Source organism: Xenopus laevis, chromosome 4S (genome assembly GCF_017654675.1).
Source record: "Xenopus laevis strain J_2021 chromosome 4S, Xenopus_laevis_v10.1, whole genome shotgun sequence".
Taxonomy (NCBI): Eukaryota; Metazoa; Chordata; class Amphibia; order Anura; family Pipidae; genus Xenopus; species Xenopus laevis.
In genome coordinates, this window is record NC_054378.1 from 93069635 (window position 1) to 93089325 (window position 19691).

A 19691-nucleotide genomic window follows, 5' to 3' on the forward strand; every position below is an offset into this window, starting at 1 on the left:
CACAGCCTAAAATAATTCATGAGTTTTCACTTTCAAATACTGTAGTTGTAATAGTAACCTTAGTTCAATGCACCCACAAATCTGAATATTCTGCTATATTCTCTGCTTTTTATTAGCAGCATACAGCACATACAAGGTTTTTGCTGACCTGTGCAGTCAGGAGAGACTATTGGAATACTCGTTTTGCAAATGTATATATTCCAACAATTTTCACACATTATACATAGGATTCTGTTCTATTTTCTTCCAATTGCTTACCTTTTTATCACTTAGCCCAGACACTTGGTCGACATACTCCTCTTGGATCATGAAGGCTGCAAGGTTAGCTGTGTAACTGGCCAGGAAGATGACAGCGAAAAAGGCCCAAACGGATACCATTATCTTACTGGTGGTTCCCTTCGGGTTCTGTACAGGCACAGAGTTATTGAACACAAGGCCCCAAAGCAGCCATATGGCTTTCCCAATGGTAAACGAGGGGCCGCCAGGCTCTGTAGGCAAGAGTGGAAAGATGATTGTTTTAATTCCTGTAACTTTAATTAGAAACTAATAGATGATATAAAGTGCTTTAAGCCTTTAAAGCCTGAATTGTGCAATAAACATATTTATGCAGCAACTGTTAATACTACAATTGTATTGCAGAACATCTACTCTAGTAATGATGATATTATGGTGAAGAGTATATTGGACTCTTTAAAAACAGCAGAAAGAATGTTGTACCACAGCACAATATAATGATCTAAATGCATGTGCTACTGTATATGACATAGTTCCGGAAGTCTTATATATACAACATAAAAGTTGTATATATATAGAGTAAGACTGAAAAGAGATTGGCAATACAGCAGGGTCATTTTTATATATAAGCATTTGTAGGATCATGCAGTCATTCTTAGGATAACAACCCCTGTGGCTTTATATGTACGGGCAGTCCCCAGGTTATGTACGAGATAGGGTCTGTAGGTTTGTTCTTAAAAGGATACTGTCATGGGGAAAAATTTTTTTTCAAAATGAATCAGTTAATAGTGCTGCTCCAGCAGAATTCTGCACTGAAATCCATTTCTCAAAAGAGCAAACAGATTTTTTTATATTCAATTTTGAAATCTGACATGGGGCTAGACATTTTTCAATTTCCCAGCTGCCCCAAGTCATGTGACTTGTGCTCTGATAAACTTCAATCACTCTATACTGCTGTACTGCAAATTGGAGTGATATCACCCCCCTCCTCCCCCCCAGCAGCCAAACAAAAGAAAAATGGGGCGGTAACTAGATAGCAGCTCCCTAACACAAGATAACAGCTGCCTGGTAGATCTAAGAACAACACTCAATAGTAAAAACCCATGTCCCACTGAGACACATTCAGTTACATTGAGAAGGAAAAACATCAGCCTGCCAGAAAGCATTTCTCTCCTAAAGTGCAGGCACAAGTCACATGACCAGGGGCAGCTGGGAAATTAACAAAATGTCTAGCCCCATGTCAGATTTCAAAATTGAATATAAAAAAAATCTGTTTGTTCTTTTGAGAAATGGATTTCAGTGCAGAATTCTGCTGGAGTAGCACTATTAACTGATGCGTTTTGAAAAAAACATGTTTTCCAATGACAGGATCCCTTTAAGTTGAATTTGTATGTAAATTGAAACATATACATTTACTTATTAAATGCAGCAAGACAGATGTTTGTCTTAACATAGTATTTATTTTTACCTTTCTGTTCATATGTTTTTTTTTTTACCTTCTGCACTCTGCAGTAGACAACACACACCAGAGGGGATTGGGGCAAGTGTTTTATTAAAGCTAAATTCTAATAAAGGCCAAGCAAACCACATTATATAACTGTTTATAAGTATGAGTTGTATGTAAGTTGGTGAATGTAACTTGAGGACTCCCTGTATTTAAAAAGAAAAAATTAAAGGTACAAACATTCGCTCCCTGCCTGCTGCCAGACACTTAGATAAATTCAGCTGCAGAGCTGTGGGAATGGGGTAACTCCCTATTCTGCATTCAGGACATGTGCAGACTGTGCTGTACATGCACGGAACGCGAAGGGGGGGGGTAGCAATTATAGGCCCAGTGCCTAGAGCAATGCTGGCCTAAAATATGCCCCTGACTGCAGTTTTACCCTGCAAAAAAGGTTAAATGTTATCCATCCCAACACTTGAATACTAAAAGCAGGCTCTGCCCATGGCCAGACACTTTCCTGATCGCTTGATACCCTGCCTGCTTTCATGGAAAGCTTTTTGGGGCTGTGATTGGGACCACCTGGAAAAATGCAAACTGACAGCTTATTGCTTGCCAGGCTGGTCCCTATCTTGCGTGTCTGAATGATGTAAAATTAGGGAATGAGTAGGAGGAGAGAGGGGGCTATGGCATGTGGAAGCCTATTTTGTTAACCTGTGGAATCACTGACTGCAATAGTTGGTTGTCTTTGTGTGAGTTCACCTATTAAGGCAGAGGTATAACAATCATCTGATCTATTCTAATTGCACCTGCCCATATAAGATTTTTGATAATTGTAAATTTGCAGCTGCAGATGTTGGTCACTAATTTTCCCCAAGTTTCTTTGTTAGCCCCAAGTTAGCGATTGCTGCCCTACATAATCAATTTTTTAATAAGGATCATCATTTCAGTGCAAATGACATACTCCTACACCCTGTTTAATAGGGAATTCAAATTTTATGGAAAAAGCATCTTACCTCGGCCATCTGCAAGGCACCTGTTATATCCCACTGGGCTGAAATACTCGAATACAAAGACAGCAACTGCCGAAACAATGAGAAGCATCACAAACATCATAACCCAGACATCTGCACTGAATGGCTCTGTGGGGAGAATGGAACAGTGGATAGGGGTCAATAATGGCAGGAGACACAGGTCAAAAAGATCAGAAGGAGAGGGGGAAAGGAAAAATACTATAAGCACATTGTAAGGATACTGAATATGTACTCCTGGGTTCAGGAGGCAAAAAACAGAAACAATAAGGGAAGAAAATATTTAAATACCTTTCTTTCAAAGGGGGTCATGGGTTTTATTTTAAGAAGGAAAAAAGGTCAAGATTGAAAAAGCAATAATAAAGCTTTACCAAGGAATGCAGAAGGAGACACCGTCCCATTACTTCTTGAAACCATGACACTGATGCCTGTCTCTATGAATGGTACAGAGAAGTCGACCACTTCTGAGCGTTCCTCATTGATAGTCAGAGATCCAACAGCCATGTAGGCTCGTTTGGTCACCACCTATGGAAAGACAAAGCCTCAGACTAAGCCCAAGGTCTGAAATGTGTCTTGTTGCTTAAATAAAGCATATATGAGATGTTTTTAAATGAACTATAAACAAATTCGTAGATCAGTCTGTCTGGTTCAACTAGCACAGCTATTCTTAATTAGGGTAGAGTATTTAAAGATGCATGGTTTAACCTGGTGTAATAACCAGTGGTGCAGATATTACTGGGGCCCACAGCAAATTGTTTTTCAGGCCCCAAAATGTCTAAATGTTTACCTGTTTTACCAATATTTAATGAAATTATACATGAATTAGGGCCTCATGGGGCCCCTATACCTACTGGGCCCCTCTGCAGTGGCAGGGTTACACCCCTGCTAATAATCCACAGCAACCCAAATATCTTCTTTTAAACAGGTGACCAGTAAATACTACCTGCTGATTGGCCATATTTAACTTTTATTAGCGTAGCTATACATATATATCTTCATCATCCAAAAGGAATAAAAGGCCAAGCATTGTTGATCATTTTAGAGTTTGTTCTAAGAAAGAACGTATAGTCCTACCATATGACTAAACTCCTGATGGAGAATGAATTGCAAGCTTAGCAGACTCCAGTTTGACATCTATTGAAAAATAATGACGAAAAACACATGCTAGTAATTACTTATATCTTGTTTGTCTGGGCAAAAACCATATCAGACGCTGTCCATTAGGTTGTTTTCATATTTAGGGTTTAATTTTGGAGCACACTTTTTACTTTTTTCAGTTCAACTTAAATTTGATATGTGGGACAAGGAGGACACAGGTCACAGTGTAGTGTATAAGTGTCCTCCATTTACTTGCCAGACAGGGACATTCTTGCCCAGTTTAATTGCCCCTGAGTTGGCCCATCTACATGATTACTTGATTATAATCTTGTGTCTTTATCCTTATATGCAATATATAATAGACCTGTTTTACATCTGGGTGATTGTTATGTTACACAGGTGATAGAACAGTGACACAACAGTGACAGTATTTGCCTAAGTAGGCATAACAGCTACTAGAAGAACTGTTTTTATATGGTTGCTTCAACATTTGGGTGTACCGGGTTTATTTTTGGCAGATATCTCACTGCTTTCATTTGAGGGCCACAAAGGACACACAGTATGGTGTGCAGGTACCCTCCATGTCGTTATCTGCAGGGAAGGGGGCTTTGTTCTGTTTGATTGCCCACTAGAGTTGGTCCATTTATAGCTTGCCCATAGTGTAGTTTTTGTCCTAATATGCCTGTATAATAAAAGCTCTTTAGTGATACTATTTGCTAAAGGAAGTCTAATAGCCTTTTGGTACGATTGCACTTGTTTTTAATCACAGCTGAATTAGAGTGGGCTGATAAAAGCTATGTTTTAGTGTTCCTAATCCTTTCTTTACACGGTGTGTGTACTGTATGTGGGGGCTTTATTTGAGCAGTTGTCTATAATAATTACTACTCCTAAGTTTTTCCTTTTCCATTTTCAAGTTATACTAGTGTGACCTTGCCCACCTACTGTCTGCTTCTGCATCTGATATCTGAGTGGGCAGTGCAAAGCAACTTAGGTTCATTTTTTAAGACATCAGTTTAAGATCCCATTTGTGGTATATTTTGCCCCTACCCACACACAATTTTGGCAGCATCTCTCAAAGAAGAATGTGGTTAATCGAACCACTGCTGACAACTCACCTCTCCAATCATTCCGTTCCATGTCCCATTAATTTTTTTTCCATGCTTGCCGTTGGTCACCAGATAGAGATCATAGGTGAATTTGACAGTCTTTGCTATTTTCTTCAGGATATCTATGCAAAAGCCCTTGCAGCATCGCTTGATGTAGTTTCCCCCTTCTTCCGTGCGGTTCCTAATGATCAGAACAAAATTAGCATGAGGTCTAGGAAATTGACATCCCTCCTGCAGTCACTGGAACTTTACATCTTTTTGGGCCTCTCGGGGGAAAGGTCCTTTAGATAGAAACTTGCAACACGGCACTTCCACTCACAGGGATGTCTATCCTTTTTGTCTGCTTTTTGACTGCATTTCATTATTGCCTATGGCAATTACCAACTGTCTCCTTATTAGTTACAGATACACTGCCTGTATTCCTTGTTTATTGGGGAATATTTCAAGAAGGAGAAGCTTTAAATAAACCAAGTATAATTTATAACAGATTATATGAAAACATAGTGCTTTTACAAGGAATTTGTCTAAATTGAAGTGACATTTATTACTTTTATGGCTTTACATGCATGTACTGTATCTATAAATGGGAGCTTCTTGGGCACAAAGCAAACGAAGTTCAGAAATCTTTTTATTATAGTAACATTTCAGTGTGACAAGCCACCCTTGGGAAAGGTTTGGGTTATCAGATTGGATGGATGAGAAAGAAGGAAGAACTAGCCTAGGGATCGTCATACGAGGAAGGCCTATCAAAAGCAGATTTTTAAGCTGTTTTCACCAAGGTCTCACTTATTTATCAGTTGACAGCTATGGTATTCACAGTACAATTAGGTCTACAAGTATCTACACAATTTACTGTTATACATATTGTATATTGAATTGCATTCAGGAAGATAATGCCCATCATTTTATATTCTGAGAAGCATCAGCAGTTGCTGCCAAGTATGAGGAGCAAGCAGCTAAGGTTATAGGAGCCCATCTGGTTCACCTAATATTTTCTTTTATGTATATGTACCCACATACATTGTATACAGTATATTATATGTTTTACATGGCTTCTATATATATAAATTTATTTATTTATTTTTTTCCTTCAGATTTTCACCCAAGCCACTGAGGAATGGAGAAAGGGACTATTGTCCAGATAATTTCCCCCCATTCTCTTGTGATTTTTGTTCCATTGCAACCCATCAGACATAGGAGGACGAGGTTTACCCCTATCAGTTGCAGGTATTACCCTGCCTACCCACTAGCCCACTGAAAGCAGTGCTGGAAAATCTGATCTGATTGATTTACCAATTATTATAGGATTGGACCACATTAAAAGATTAGGGGAGTCTAATCAATTCAGGTGAATGTAAAGTGCTTGAATTCACCATAAACCCTCAGGGAAAATGTCTAAAATAGCAGATTGGAAACAGCAGAAGAAATTAATGGGTATTTTTTTTTTTTTAATTAAAGGGTAATATGCCAGTTTGCCCTTTAATGAATATCCCCCCTTCTGACTTCTCTTCCTGATTCGCTTATAGATACCTGGTATTGTGCCATTCTGTGAACATGAGCAATAGCTGCTCAGACAGATAGTGAGTAGGATGGAACAGAATGGGTCCCCAGATACACATGATAGCCAAGAGGTGACAACCACCGTGTGACACTATCCGGCATTAGTAAGTAAATCCTGTGGAATCTTTGATATTTTAAAGGTAATGCAAAGTGCAAATGATAGCCCTCAATTCTATTCAAAATTGAGTGTCACTTCATATACTGACATAAGTCTCATGCTATGATAGCATCTCAGACAATGACATGGGGCATGTCTGTAACTGTCATCATGATTTTCTCCAGCTTTCAGAACAAAGAGAGAGAGTGAGCTGCTTTTCTTGTACAGCCACAGTGGAAAAGACAATTTAAGGTCAGTCTCGTTTCTTAAGGTAAGGCAATGGAATTGAGCGTTAACAGATCTCTGCAGATGCCAAACGGGTAGAGTGCTCTCTAACTCCATTAGCAGCTATTTAAAGTAGCAATCTATCAAAGGCTTGAAAAATATCAGGCTTGTGGCAAGATGAGCTCACGGCACAGGCTGTCAGTGTGTGTGTGCCTTGAATAACTGCAGTTTGTGCACATTTGCAATTGCGAGGCACCAGTATTACAAAAATCATTAAAGGGACTAAAGGAGATGATTGCCTAAAGTTGGGGAGCTTTGCAGCTGGATTGATTGACTTTCATGTTTGTTCCTGCTCTGTAGTCCCTGCACTGGCCTAATTTATCTGCCATAATCAGACAGAAATAAGAGAGGGAATCAGTTGGATTATACAGAGTCCCGCGCATAAATACTGTAGGTGTGTTACCTGACTTATAGCTGGCTGCACCCCAGTGCAATCTGATCATGAGACCTTAAGGTTATATCTTGTGTATTATGTGTTCCAAACAATAGGAACCCATGGTTCTTAGGGAAACAATACAGTGGCAATAAACAAAAAATACTCCTATAAATTTTCCATTTTGACTTCCAAACTGCTGCCTGGTTGTTGAGAAAACTAAGTACTAGCAACAGCAGTTGAAATCCAAAGCCCAAGGGCTGCAGAGCAAAACCTGTAAATATTTCTTAAACAAAAAAAAAATAAAAAGACTAATGGTGGCCATACACAGGCCAATAAAAGTTGCTTCCTTCCAGATCCTCTGATTTTGTCGTCAGATCAGGGACTGCATATATAAGTTGATGTGGTCCTTGTTCCTACCAGCCGGTATAGCTCCAGTTATGAGCACCTGCCATTAAGCCTGAACTGCTACATGCAATACAGAACAGCCTGAGTAGTTTTCCAGCAGTGTGCTGTAGTAATTGGAAAGGACTTCCATCTAGCAGCTTCTTCTTCATGCACAAAACCAACCTCATAACATAATAAGGTGCATAGGTTTATGGAGTCTGGATATGCTATGCTATGCCAAAGTGCATGAAGTATGTCCTTTGGTTTTTGCATTAGCTATTTTGGTTGCACACAAGCCACTTGTATCATCCAAGGTGTATATACATGCTGCATGTGGGCAGAGCACAAAAACCTAAACTGATCTGTTTATATCTTCAGCACACTGACAATTGTATAAGCTTGAGTCTTCAACAACCAAATGGCTTATTAGTTTATGACCAACTGGTACATAACCTGAAAGCTGATCCATATGTGTGCCATCTTAAGAGACAGCACATTCAAGATTGCTGGCAAAGATTTTCAACAAACATGACATAATACTATAGGAGAAAAACAATTGTTTGCATTAAATACAAGTAACACTGCCAGATATCCCCCTCCTGTACAAAAACAGAAATACAAATAGGCAACTACAGTTCATACTCAGGGCGTATCTGCTTGCGACAGGGAACAGTATTCCTCATGCAGGTTCCACTCAGTGGATCCACATCTTCAACAATAACAAATGGAGCCTCCTCCAACGTCACAATGCTCAGGTGTTCATCCTTGTGTTCCTCTGAATTTGGGTACAGGTCAAACACAGGCCAGACATAGTACTTCATCTTAAGGCTCCGGTCCTTGTACTTCCCCACCTAACAAATACATGTAATGGAGTTAGAAGGGGAAAAGAAACAAAAATGCAACAAAACGTCTAAATTCATTTCAACCAGATTCACAGAGTCTGGTTCAGGGATCTCCAGCTGCACAATATACATGGACACAAGTATACAATGGAACAGAGCTGACAACAGCTACAAGTAACTTCAAAAAGGAACACAAATATCAGTAGTAAGACACAGGTGGGAAGAGTTAGTGGGGTGCAGGCAGCAACTGGCCACATATAAAGTGACTTCCTTACCTGTCTCATGTGGCCCTAGAAAGACCTGACATAACCCAGTAATTCATTATAAGCTTGTTATGATCCCGGCCAAGCAACTATATAACCCTTAGACATACAGAAATACAATGTTATGCAGTGAAACTACTGGCCTTAGTCCCAGAAATACTGTGTTTTTAATAGTGATCTTTATGCAATCCCTATGTTTTTATGAGCCATTCTACAATTCAAAGCACCATGTAGTTTCAAATGACTACAATTTTTATTTGCAAACAGTTTCCCAGCACAAGGGCATAGAACACAATTGTTGTGGCTGCATAATAGGAAAGGTGATCTGGGTTGATGACGTGATGTTTCTAATTCTTGCCGGCACAGAACACAGCAGTCCTGATAAAGATTTACAGCTGGGATTCTAGATACAGTATCAAAATCAGAACACTGTGTCAAAAAAAAATAATAACAAGATCAATGAGTCCATATCTGAATGGCTCCAGACTCCCTTTGGCTACGTTTTCATCACTTTAGACTCTTGAAGCCTGAGGAGTGGAATGGATAAAATATGTGAGCTGAAGCACAGCAGAGTAAACAAATATAAAATCAACTGCCAACTGACACCTTTATTATTATTTTACCATTGCATCTGTATAATGGAAATATAAACAGAATTATATACACACATATATATATGTAATAAGCATATAATCTACAGACTGCTCATTTCCCTATGGGACGAGACTGTAAATTATATCCTTATAAACGGCGCGTTCTGGTGTCAGAACACGCCGTTTATAACAGGGGCCCCCAGGCCGCCGAATTTTGACGCAACGCATCAGAATTTGATGCAGCGTGTCCGAATTTGACGCCGCGCATCCCAAACGGACGTTGGCACGCCCAAAACGGACGTCGGCGACCAAAGTTTTACTCCGGCGACCAAAATTTTGAACCCCGACCCCCCTCCCAACCCCCCCACAAAATGTAGATTATAATGCATAATGTACCCCCTACTAGAAATTTATAAAGACATCAGAAGTCACCTCGGAGTTATGTGACCTGTATAAAAGCACTCGGCCTGCAGCCTCGTGCTTTTATATGGTCACATAACTCCTCGGTGACTTATAATATCTTTATAAATTACAGCAAGGGGTACATTATCCACTATATAATAGTATTATTATTAGGGATGCACCGAATCCAGGATTCGAGGAGGAAAATCGCGTCACTTTTTGAAACAAAACAAGGATGTCTAAGCTGCTTTTCCTTTCTCATATATTTGCATATGCAAATTAGGATTCGGATTTGGTTCGGTATTCGGCCAAATCTTTCATGAAGGATTCGGGGGTTCGGCCGAATGTGGATTTGATGCATCCCTAATTATTATAATGCTTATATTGTAGGGTTTGCTTGATGGTTATGCATTTCTACAGCATCCTTTAGCCATTTCAAAAATATGCCAAGGTATAATAATTCAGTGTGTGGGGTATGCAGCGTTCAGGAAAAGATTAGAAGGAACTGCCATAGGGCTGAGTGGTGATAGGGAAATATTGCCTACATTTCCTCATTACTTGCCCTGAGGCCGAAATGTCTCTGTGCTACAATGTTATATAGCCTTATTTATGACGACAGTGCCCCCTTTAAAATAGATATTCCATTCGCCCATAATATTCATTTTTTTCAGTAAAGTATGTATAAACTCATTGAGCCTCTTATACCTTCTTGTTGGATATTGGTGTTGCTTTAATGACAGAGTTACAGACCAGGCAGCCACCCTAAAGTCTATCAACTAATTCAAGACATTTGAACTCTGCACTGGCCATGAACCCAATGTCAATGAGTTGAACAGGGAATACATCTGCAGATTCTCCATATATATCTGAGCTAATATACAATAAAAGATTACCCATTTAAAGGCTTCTCCCAATAATTATTAAACTAGCATCCTTCTCTGCAGCTTTACTACTGCACGAGAACCTGTTGCAGATGTTACTGTTCTCTAATGGCTCTGATAACAGCCGTGTTTGAAGAATGAAGAATGTCCCATGAGGAGCAATTAAAATGAACAGGGCGCAGCTTGTTAGGATTCGGTGCCAGATTGGGGAAGGAAAGAAGACAAGAGAAGTTAGGGTTATGGTGATTAGGTGGTGGGAAGGTATATAGCCACTGACTCACCTAGAATGCAAAGTTCTGACTCATAAGCAAAGACATGCGCAAATGCTCATATAGAGACACGCATACCGTATATAGTGGAACACACACAAACAAAGCCAGGCCTTTCTGACTAGGAGTTAAGGCAAACTTAGTGAGAGGATGCTTTTCAATCCCTTGTACAGTAGAATGAAGAAACCATCAGAATAAATACAAGGTCAGATATGCCCTCAGGTATACACTGTAAGCTAGGTTGTACAGTACATTACTGAAATAGAGGATACACAGGGGACAATTGCTGAGTGCATATTTAACCTAAATTATGTCACCATGGATGTTCAACCAGCCTAACTTTCTTCACCTCTGTATTCTAAACTTATATTATCAACCACACATTTACCTCTTTTACTTATTTCTACTTTATTTTTTTATTTGCCTCTGTGCACTGTGAATATTTGGCAAAGCAACAACAAAAGGTGAGTGCACAAGTGACTATGGCTGGAGTAGAACAAAATTATTACAGAGGTGCTCTCCTATTTTGGAATTTTATTCACCCCCTTCCCTTAATAGTCTGTGCTGAGCTACCAGGAAGAGAAACGTGTTGCCAATGGCTAAAAAAAGACGAACAAAGCATAACAAACACTGCCATTTCTACTCCTCCAGTGAACTTTGCAGAGCTCCCATAATTTCAAGTGCTCACACAGGCTGCAGAAGTATTTTATCACGTAATAATGCTTCCATTCTATGCTAAGCTCTATGCTGCGTTACGCTCCATCCTATGTTATGCTCTATGCTATGTTAGTGAATTTTACAGGCAGGGTTAGTTTTTGCCAAATATAGAGTTAAAACATTGCTTGCAGGTGATCAAAGAGAGTCTGGCAGGGATCTGAATGCTGTTTCTGTGTATCTGCACTTAGTGTTGCTTTTTTAAGCAGAAATCTCCTGAAATATTTACAGTTCATGAATGAGCATTTAGTGAAGAAGGCCAAGAGCTGGGTGGATTTTAAGCCACTACTTAGTATTCCCAAATGTACAGTATCAGTGGGGACAGAGTCTGAGCATGTACTGGACAACAAGATTTAATAGGAATGTACAGCATCCGCCTAACAGCCCTGTATGGTGACAGTCGCTGCTGGAAGCACTCCTTGTGCAGCTAACCATTAGCAACGCAGCAATAAGTGTGAACATAGAGACAATTTAACAGGTCACACTTATTGAATTGAATTCACCACTGTTCAAGAAAGGGAAACTCCACAGCTCTCTATTTACTTGGATTTTTATGGAAATATTGACAAAGGGCAACACCCCAAAATTCTATAGAAATGACTACAGACCTGTAGCATTCCTGTCAGTTAAACTGTGCTCAATTCTGTTTTCAAGCACTGCTATATGCTCCAATATTACTTGCCAGCCACAGTCCAATTCAAAGTTATAAGCTGCTTTCTTGCTCTTAAAATGTGAGAGCTAACAATATCTATGGACCTATGGGGAAAGAAGACAGTGGTACAGAGGTGGGTTTCATTGGGGGCAAAACAGTTTATTTGGTTTGTAACTTGACTTGTCCATGTGGTAAAGTTTTATGGAACGTAAGGCGCTGATGTTGGGGCTGAATGTGTATCTATATGAAAATGTGTTGCTCACTCAGACATGACTATTGAAGCAGATGTATAATACTATGGAATGTTTCCTTTTTGATGGTCATTACATTTCTCCTGATGGCATACTGTATATAATCATCAATTTATTGTTATGTAAGGGAAACTGTTATTGAAAAAAACAATTGGGAAAAAGTTATCCCAATGAGTTGCAAAATCAAAGCAAAAAGGACCACTGTTAATGATGTTGGTGTGGGCTGATTATATTTTTTCTGTGCCTCCTCAGTACATTGTAGATAGGCAGAGGCTACAGGATCCAACAAGCTATTGAACTAGACTAATTGATGTACCTTAGCAATCCCAAAGGTCTGAAATATAGAAATATAGTATGAGCTTCCACATAATATATGGAATTGAGAAGATACCTGGAATCATATAATAGGCCTTTAATCACAAGTGAGCAGATAGGATGGCAACAATACCATTAAAATGAAAATATTTTTGGACTACCAACCTACAGCATTTTGTTACATAACCTAGTTTCCTACCGTCCTTCCTTCTCTGCAGCAGCTTCTGTACAGAGCATTATCTGTGCTAGAAATACATTGAAAATGAATAATGCCAGGGTAAAAGATAGATTAATACACCTGAAGCTTTTGGAATAATTTGCGCTTTCATGCTAAAAAAAAAAAAAAAAAATGCAGCCTTGTACAGATACAGTATATGATACACCAATAAATTAGGGAATGGGTCCAAATGAGAAGGCACCCTCCCTATGCCAGCATGAATAGATTTGCATCCTCATTGTTATATATTGTAGTTAGTGATGTGCACCGAGACCTTTGCTCATATGAAAAAAAAGAACATTAAACTGTCTCTGCTTAAAGCTGAATTTGCAGGGTTTTTAAAATGCTATATGTCATGCTGATTTAATTTTACCACCCCTTTACAAGTAGATAGATCCAGCAGCTCAAACAACAGTTGTGCTTTTAGTCTTTTCTGGAATCTGTGGCTGGCTCACCAGTTTTTTAATATATCACCAGTTTGCTCATTAACTGCATATAAATTATACTAATGATATATATATAGTGAATAAAGTACCCCCTCTTGTAAAATATAAGGATATTATAAGTTACCGAGGAGTTTCATGACCATATACTGTAAAAACACGAGGCCGAAGGCCGAGTGTTTTTATACAGGTCATGGAACTCCGAGGTAACTTCTAATATCCTCATATTTTGCAACTGGGGGTACTTTATTTATTATAATACACAAGTTAAGTGAGTCATGTGACAGAAATGACATCAGAACTCACCGTTTATAACTGATGACATCAGAACTCACTGTTTATAAGGATATAATTTACAGGATATTCATGGCTTTTGTGTATTATATATATATATATATATATATATATATATATATATATATATATATATATATATATATATATATATATATATATATATATATATATATATATATATATATATATTTATATAAATAAATGCATCTAAACACCCAATACTGAAAGTGTTGAATATCATTCATGGAGGTGGCACAGAAACAGAATTTACAGGGATGGAGCTACATTAGAACAGTTACATCTAATGCTTCATGAGAAACAATGGTCATGAAAGTCTGGAAAGGGAACACAGTTTTATTGCTAACTTATCCAACTTCCTCCAACAGAAGTCAGTCAGTATAGGTGACCAAAAACTCCAAATGCCATACATTAAAAGTCAAGATTTAGAATTTTGAACAGCTCAACAAATGAATTATTCAAATGCCCATGCATATAATTGGGTAAATCTCACACAATACAAAGGGAACTGTCCAGTGGATCAGGATTACTATAATATATATATATATATATATATATATATATATATATATATACAAGCAAAAAAACTATTCTGGATATGCCATTATATGTAAAATGTTTTGGGGTGGAGCAACCCCATTTGTCAGCTACACAATCATTCCACTAGCCCTACTTTGTACCCAAATAATGGGGTTATTCCACCCAAAATGTTGCAGAGAAACCTACAAATAAATGTTGCTCTTCTGATACAGAAAAGTCAATTCACACTTTACTTATTGGTACAGATGGGTAATTTATTCAGATTTTTAAAATAGCAGTGAATAAATTGTTTAGGCAGATGTTTTGAATACAAATCAGAATGCAATTTAATATGAATACATAATTGCATACAGTAGAGTCATGGTGGGTCCATTTTGAAAACTTATTTTAGAATAAAACAGACTCTCTCTTGCTATAGTGCTGCAAATGAAAGGATTGATTTCCAGTGAAGACCCATGCTGAGCAGCAGTTTTACATGAAAAACAGGTGGAGAAGCACAGTAGTGTATAGCAGTGGGAATAAAAGCCACTGGAAACATACTGTGCAGATATAGTAGTTTCTACCCAGTGTAATTACTGCCTCAGGGATTTAATTTTTTACTCTTTTTGAGGTACAACTGGTACAAAGCCAGTGGTCTCAATTTGTTTATTCAAAATAGATAGAATTTTCCAACTGCTGTGTTCTAACATTTCAGACTAAAAAAGACTGTTAACTGTAATTGATTGTAGCAGTGGTAACTAGTACCTGTACCAGTGGGAATAATAACCTCTGGGAATAGCTTGTGGAATATCAGTTTTAGTAGTGCAAGATGGTATGAGTAGCAATGGGTACAATAGTCTGGGAAGAGAATTTAGCTGTGGGATAGAAGGTATAGTAGGAAGAGATGGTTCCTATTTGGCGATAATAGACTCTGGGCAGGGACTGTGGCTTTGGGATAGAAAGTATAGTATGGAGAGATGGTGCCTATAGAAGCAGTGGGCATAATAGTTTCTGGGAAGGGACTGTGGGATAGCAGGTATAGTAGGGAGAGATGGTGCCTATAGTAGCAGTGGGCATAATAGTTTCTGGGCAGAGACTGTGGCTGTGGGATATCAGGTATAGTAATGCACAGAGTAGGGACTGTAGCTGTGGTATAGTAATGTGCAGGATAACAGCCCTCAAACTTCAGTCTTTGTGTTTTTATTTACTCTCAGTATTGGCTTTCAACTCAAAGGCCATAGGTTTGAGAATGAACAATATAATTAAGGGTGGAAGGCCACAGGTGGTGTTTTGAATTGTCATATATGTCAATGCACTGCATTTTAATTACAGGTAAAAAGCTCAAGTCAAGAGTCCTTTAAAAAATAATAATATAAAAGCAGGATATACTTAGTGAACATTCATTTCCACTGGGGTGGTGAGTCATTGGGAAGGTATGGTGTTTATAAATAGACTGTGTGTGTGAAGAATACCCATAACTTAATTATCAATAAAATGATCTGCCAGAAAGCAAGCCTGCCCTTCCAACCTCAACATGATCGCTGAGTTCCTGCATATCTAAGAAACTATTCAAAATGTAAAAAAAAGTCTATATGTTAGCATTACATCTGAGCTTTGAGCTGCAGGCACCTCAGTGTGCACATTTTCTTTTAGCCATCATTTTTGTTTCTTTTCTCTGCTAAAATCCTCCTACTAACACCCACAAGATTTCTCCTGAGCTGCACCAGCCTTTGATTGTACCTACTCATTCCATCATGCTTCCTGCTTCTTTATAAAGAAGATTTTCTTTTAATAAGTATGCACAGGGAAAAAACCCAGAGACGATTATAATGTAAATGGCATTTTGCTAACAACTTTAAAGGGAAATTGGGATTCACTAATTCCTTCAAAAGGAACCATCCAGTTTTACTGGTGCTCTGTTAATACTTGTCTTATGAATAATGTTAAAGATAAGAACACCTATTGATGTCAATGGATCCTCACATCAGTACCAGTGCAGAAGCATTGACAACACAGGTATAATATGTGCTTTATATTCTTCACAGCAGAAGCATTGCATTTTGTACACATGGACTTCTGTATCAGACTTCCTGTTTTCAGCATAAACCTCCAGGGCTAGGGCTTGAGCATGCTCAGTTTGCTCCTCTCTCCCTCTCTTCCTCCATTGTCCCCCTCCCTCCTTCCCTCCCTGCTGTAATCTCTGCCCAGAGCTATGAGCGTGCAGGGAGAGACTCAGGCAGGAAATGATGCCACACCAAGCTAATATGGCAGCTGCTATCCTAAACAAACAGAGAGAGCTTCTAGAGCTGTTTACTCAGGTAATGTATGGTAAATCATTCTGCAGAATAAATATAGTGTTATAGCTTGCACTAATGTGGCTAATCTATTGGCAATAAACTGCTTCTGTAGCTTTCCTTCTCCTTTAGAGCATTGCTTTGCCAATTGGTTCACTACAAACAATAATTAAGGACTTTGGTCCTTTGTATATTTACCTATGGTTCTAAGAGCCAAGGGGTGATGCCATCTGTGTCCTACCATAAAGCTGTGTCTTATAGCTGAAGGGCTACAGGTAGGACCTCCCTTTTTTTAAATATTTTTCCCCTCATAAAAAGGCAGGCCCCCCTTTGTTCAAACTCCAGCCCTGCCATCCGTTAGCTGTTGTAATAACTGCATGTCTTAATCAAATTGTGTTTGTAAGTGGAATATGTAGCTGTATATTAATGTTCTCACTTATTCCACATCACAAATCCACAGGGATAATCCATCAGTCTCCTCTGAAAGCTCAGCAGGAATTCCTAGAGATAGCATCTGTTATGTTAAAGGCTCTCAAGCTTCCCTAATCACTTTACAGGAGATCCACCAGTACCACCAACGTCAGCCCCTTGGTAGAATGGGAGGACTGTGCAGATATGAGTAAGTTTATCATTTTCTAAGATGACAACCACATAAGCCATCAAACAGTGCCAGAAGTTTCTATTATAGAAACATATATAATCTCTTGACCTTTTCTTTATTTTTAGAAGTTTTCATTTACTCTATATATGAAGGAAAGAAGATACTGTACAGTCCTGGTTTTTGTTAATCCATTCATGTATTCTTTTAGAGGAAATTGACTTACAAGGAAATTAATACTGACCAATTAAAATAACTTTTATTGCTGAGTAAATCTGCGTTACTCCACGAGAAAGGCTTTTATGATGTCAATTGCATTCCACTATCTTTCTTGTAAATATGGCCACTAGAAGTCAATGTTTCATCAAAATCTTTGAGGTTGTTTGAGTAATAACAGCTGCCCCCACTCATGAGAATAAATAGATACATGAGGATCGCATTGCAAAATAACCAATGTCAATGTTGCGTGAATGCAAACCCTTATTTAGAATAAGACATCTGTCCCCTTTAGAAGACAGCATCAGGGTTTCATTGTGGACAGAACTGGTAAATTAGCTAATTCGTCCTTCTAATTACTGACCTTTGCAAAGCCCCTAGATTAGGTATATTTCTTATATATAGTATCGGGATCAGTAATTATACATATGAGTCAGCAACTCTGAAGAAGGATGGCCAAGCAGACAGTTATGCTAAAGTATAAAAATCTTTCATTTTGGAGCAGACTATTGAATTCTTTGTTGCCTGTTGCTTCATGTATTCTGTAGCTAGAAATAGGAGACACAAATGATTGTGCTGCCTAGGAGGGAATGCCCACACAGGTGAGGTGTCTCTGCTTCTCTACTTTCAGCCTGAGTGGAAATGTTGGCTCCTCTCTGTGGGTTTGAAGGTAAATTCTGTTCTCCTTGGCTAGCTTTTCAGCAGAGCATTAATAAGTTGGAGATTTGCAAGATCCGCCAGCTTTTTACCACCCACCTCACACATTTTTGTACCTTCCCCCTTGCATAGCAAAACAGGACAAAATGTTCTTTCAAGTGCCAGACCGGGATGCAATCTTTAATACTTTTATACAGCTGCCGAAAGGAAATGGTCATATATGGTGCAATTCATCCTCATAATTAGAATCCACTTTATACAACGCTTCATCCACCTAGATGCACATTTGACACATGTTAATTATAAGCCAGTTAAAAGGATGGCATGTTAGAGAATGTGTTTCTATTTGTTTGGTAACAACAGCCTCTCATCTATTGATATATACATGTTTATTCCTAGGGAAAAATCTGCTATCCTTAAAAAATGCATCTACTGATACAGAGGGGGTCATCCCTTTTAATCACTGAACGTCATTTAATAGTAAACATAGGTGCAAACCAGGTATTCCGACTGGAACTGCATAGTTATAGCAAGCTGGATACTAATATTAATGTACAAAAAGAAAGAGTGATGGTCACATTTGATATATATATATATATATATATATATATATATATAGCCTGTTTTTAAATATTTCAATAAAGTATGTTTAACTTCTAAGTAACCTTGCCTTAAAAGTTCCTGGTGTGCAGCCATTTACATCTATATATATATATATATATATATATATATATATATATATATATATATATATATATATATATATATATATATAAATATATAAATATATATATATATAAATATATATATATATATATATATATATATATATATATATATATATATATATATATATATACATAATCATTAGGCGGGGGTGCAATGAGGGTGTGACCACAAAATACATATAGACAAAATCAGGTGATCCCACTGGTGTCTAATAAAAGGGCAGCCAAGTTTGGGAGTTTTACTTTGAAAGCAGCTAGTAAGTTGCAGGTAAAATGTATTCGTCCCTTTTATAAAATGTATAATTAAACCATAGAATTCTTAATGAATCAGATGAAAATTGAGCATAGGACTGGCCAGATATGGGATGACTTTGACGTAGTTGGCCAGCTTAAATATATTGCAATATATGGACAAACAATCCCTGTTTTGTTTAAAGGGTAAGGCATTTTTCAGTAGCAGTATGCACAAAATGTCTCTGTCTTAAATATATTGATAATGGGTTGAGTGCAGAGGAATCTTGTATTTGTCTATATATATATATATATACATACATACAGGTATGGGACCTATTATCCAGAATGCTCAGGAAATGGGGGCATATTTACTAAAGGGCAAAGTGACTAACGCTGGTGACAATTCACCAGCGTTACTGCCTGCAGGGACATTGCAGATTTACTAACGGGTGCAGGTGACAATTCACCAGTGAAAGAGATAGGCGCTAGTGCTTACTCGCACTCTATTGCCAGGCGACAATTCGCTCTGGCGAATGGACGTTACTCCTCAAATTCACTAAAATACGTATTTTAACATAAACCTCTTTCACCAGACTTGCCTTCGCCATTTCAGACCAGGCGAAGTGCACTGCAGTGCATAGAACTTCCTCAATCTTCTGTTACTTACATCATATTC

General features: G+C 38.2%; 1 protein-coding gene across 4 annotated transcripts in view; it reads right to left on the reverse strand.

Annotated features, from left to right (window-relative positions):
• Window positions 1-19691, reverse strand: part of nr2b (ionotropic glutamate receptor subunit NR2B) — a 280900-nt gene that overhangs the window by 22598 nt on the left and 238611 nt on the right. For all 4 annotated transcript variants that reach the window (XM_041591111.1, XM_018259262.2, XM_018259263.2 and 1 more), the window contains 5 exon segments: window positions 8255-8463; window positions 4920-5091; window positions 3078-3231; window positions 2692-2817; window positions 259-488 (listed from right to left, as the gene is read on the reverse strand). In XM_041591111.1, the coding sequence (XP_041447045.1) occupies window positions 259-488; window positions 2692-2817; window positions 3078-3231; window positions 4920-5091; window positions 8255-8463 (891 nt within the window).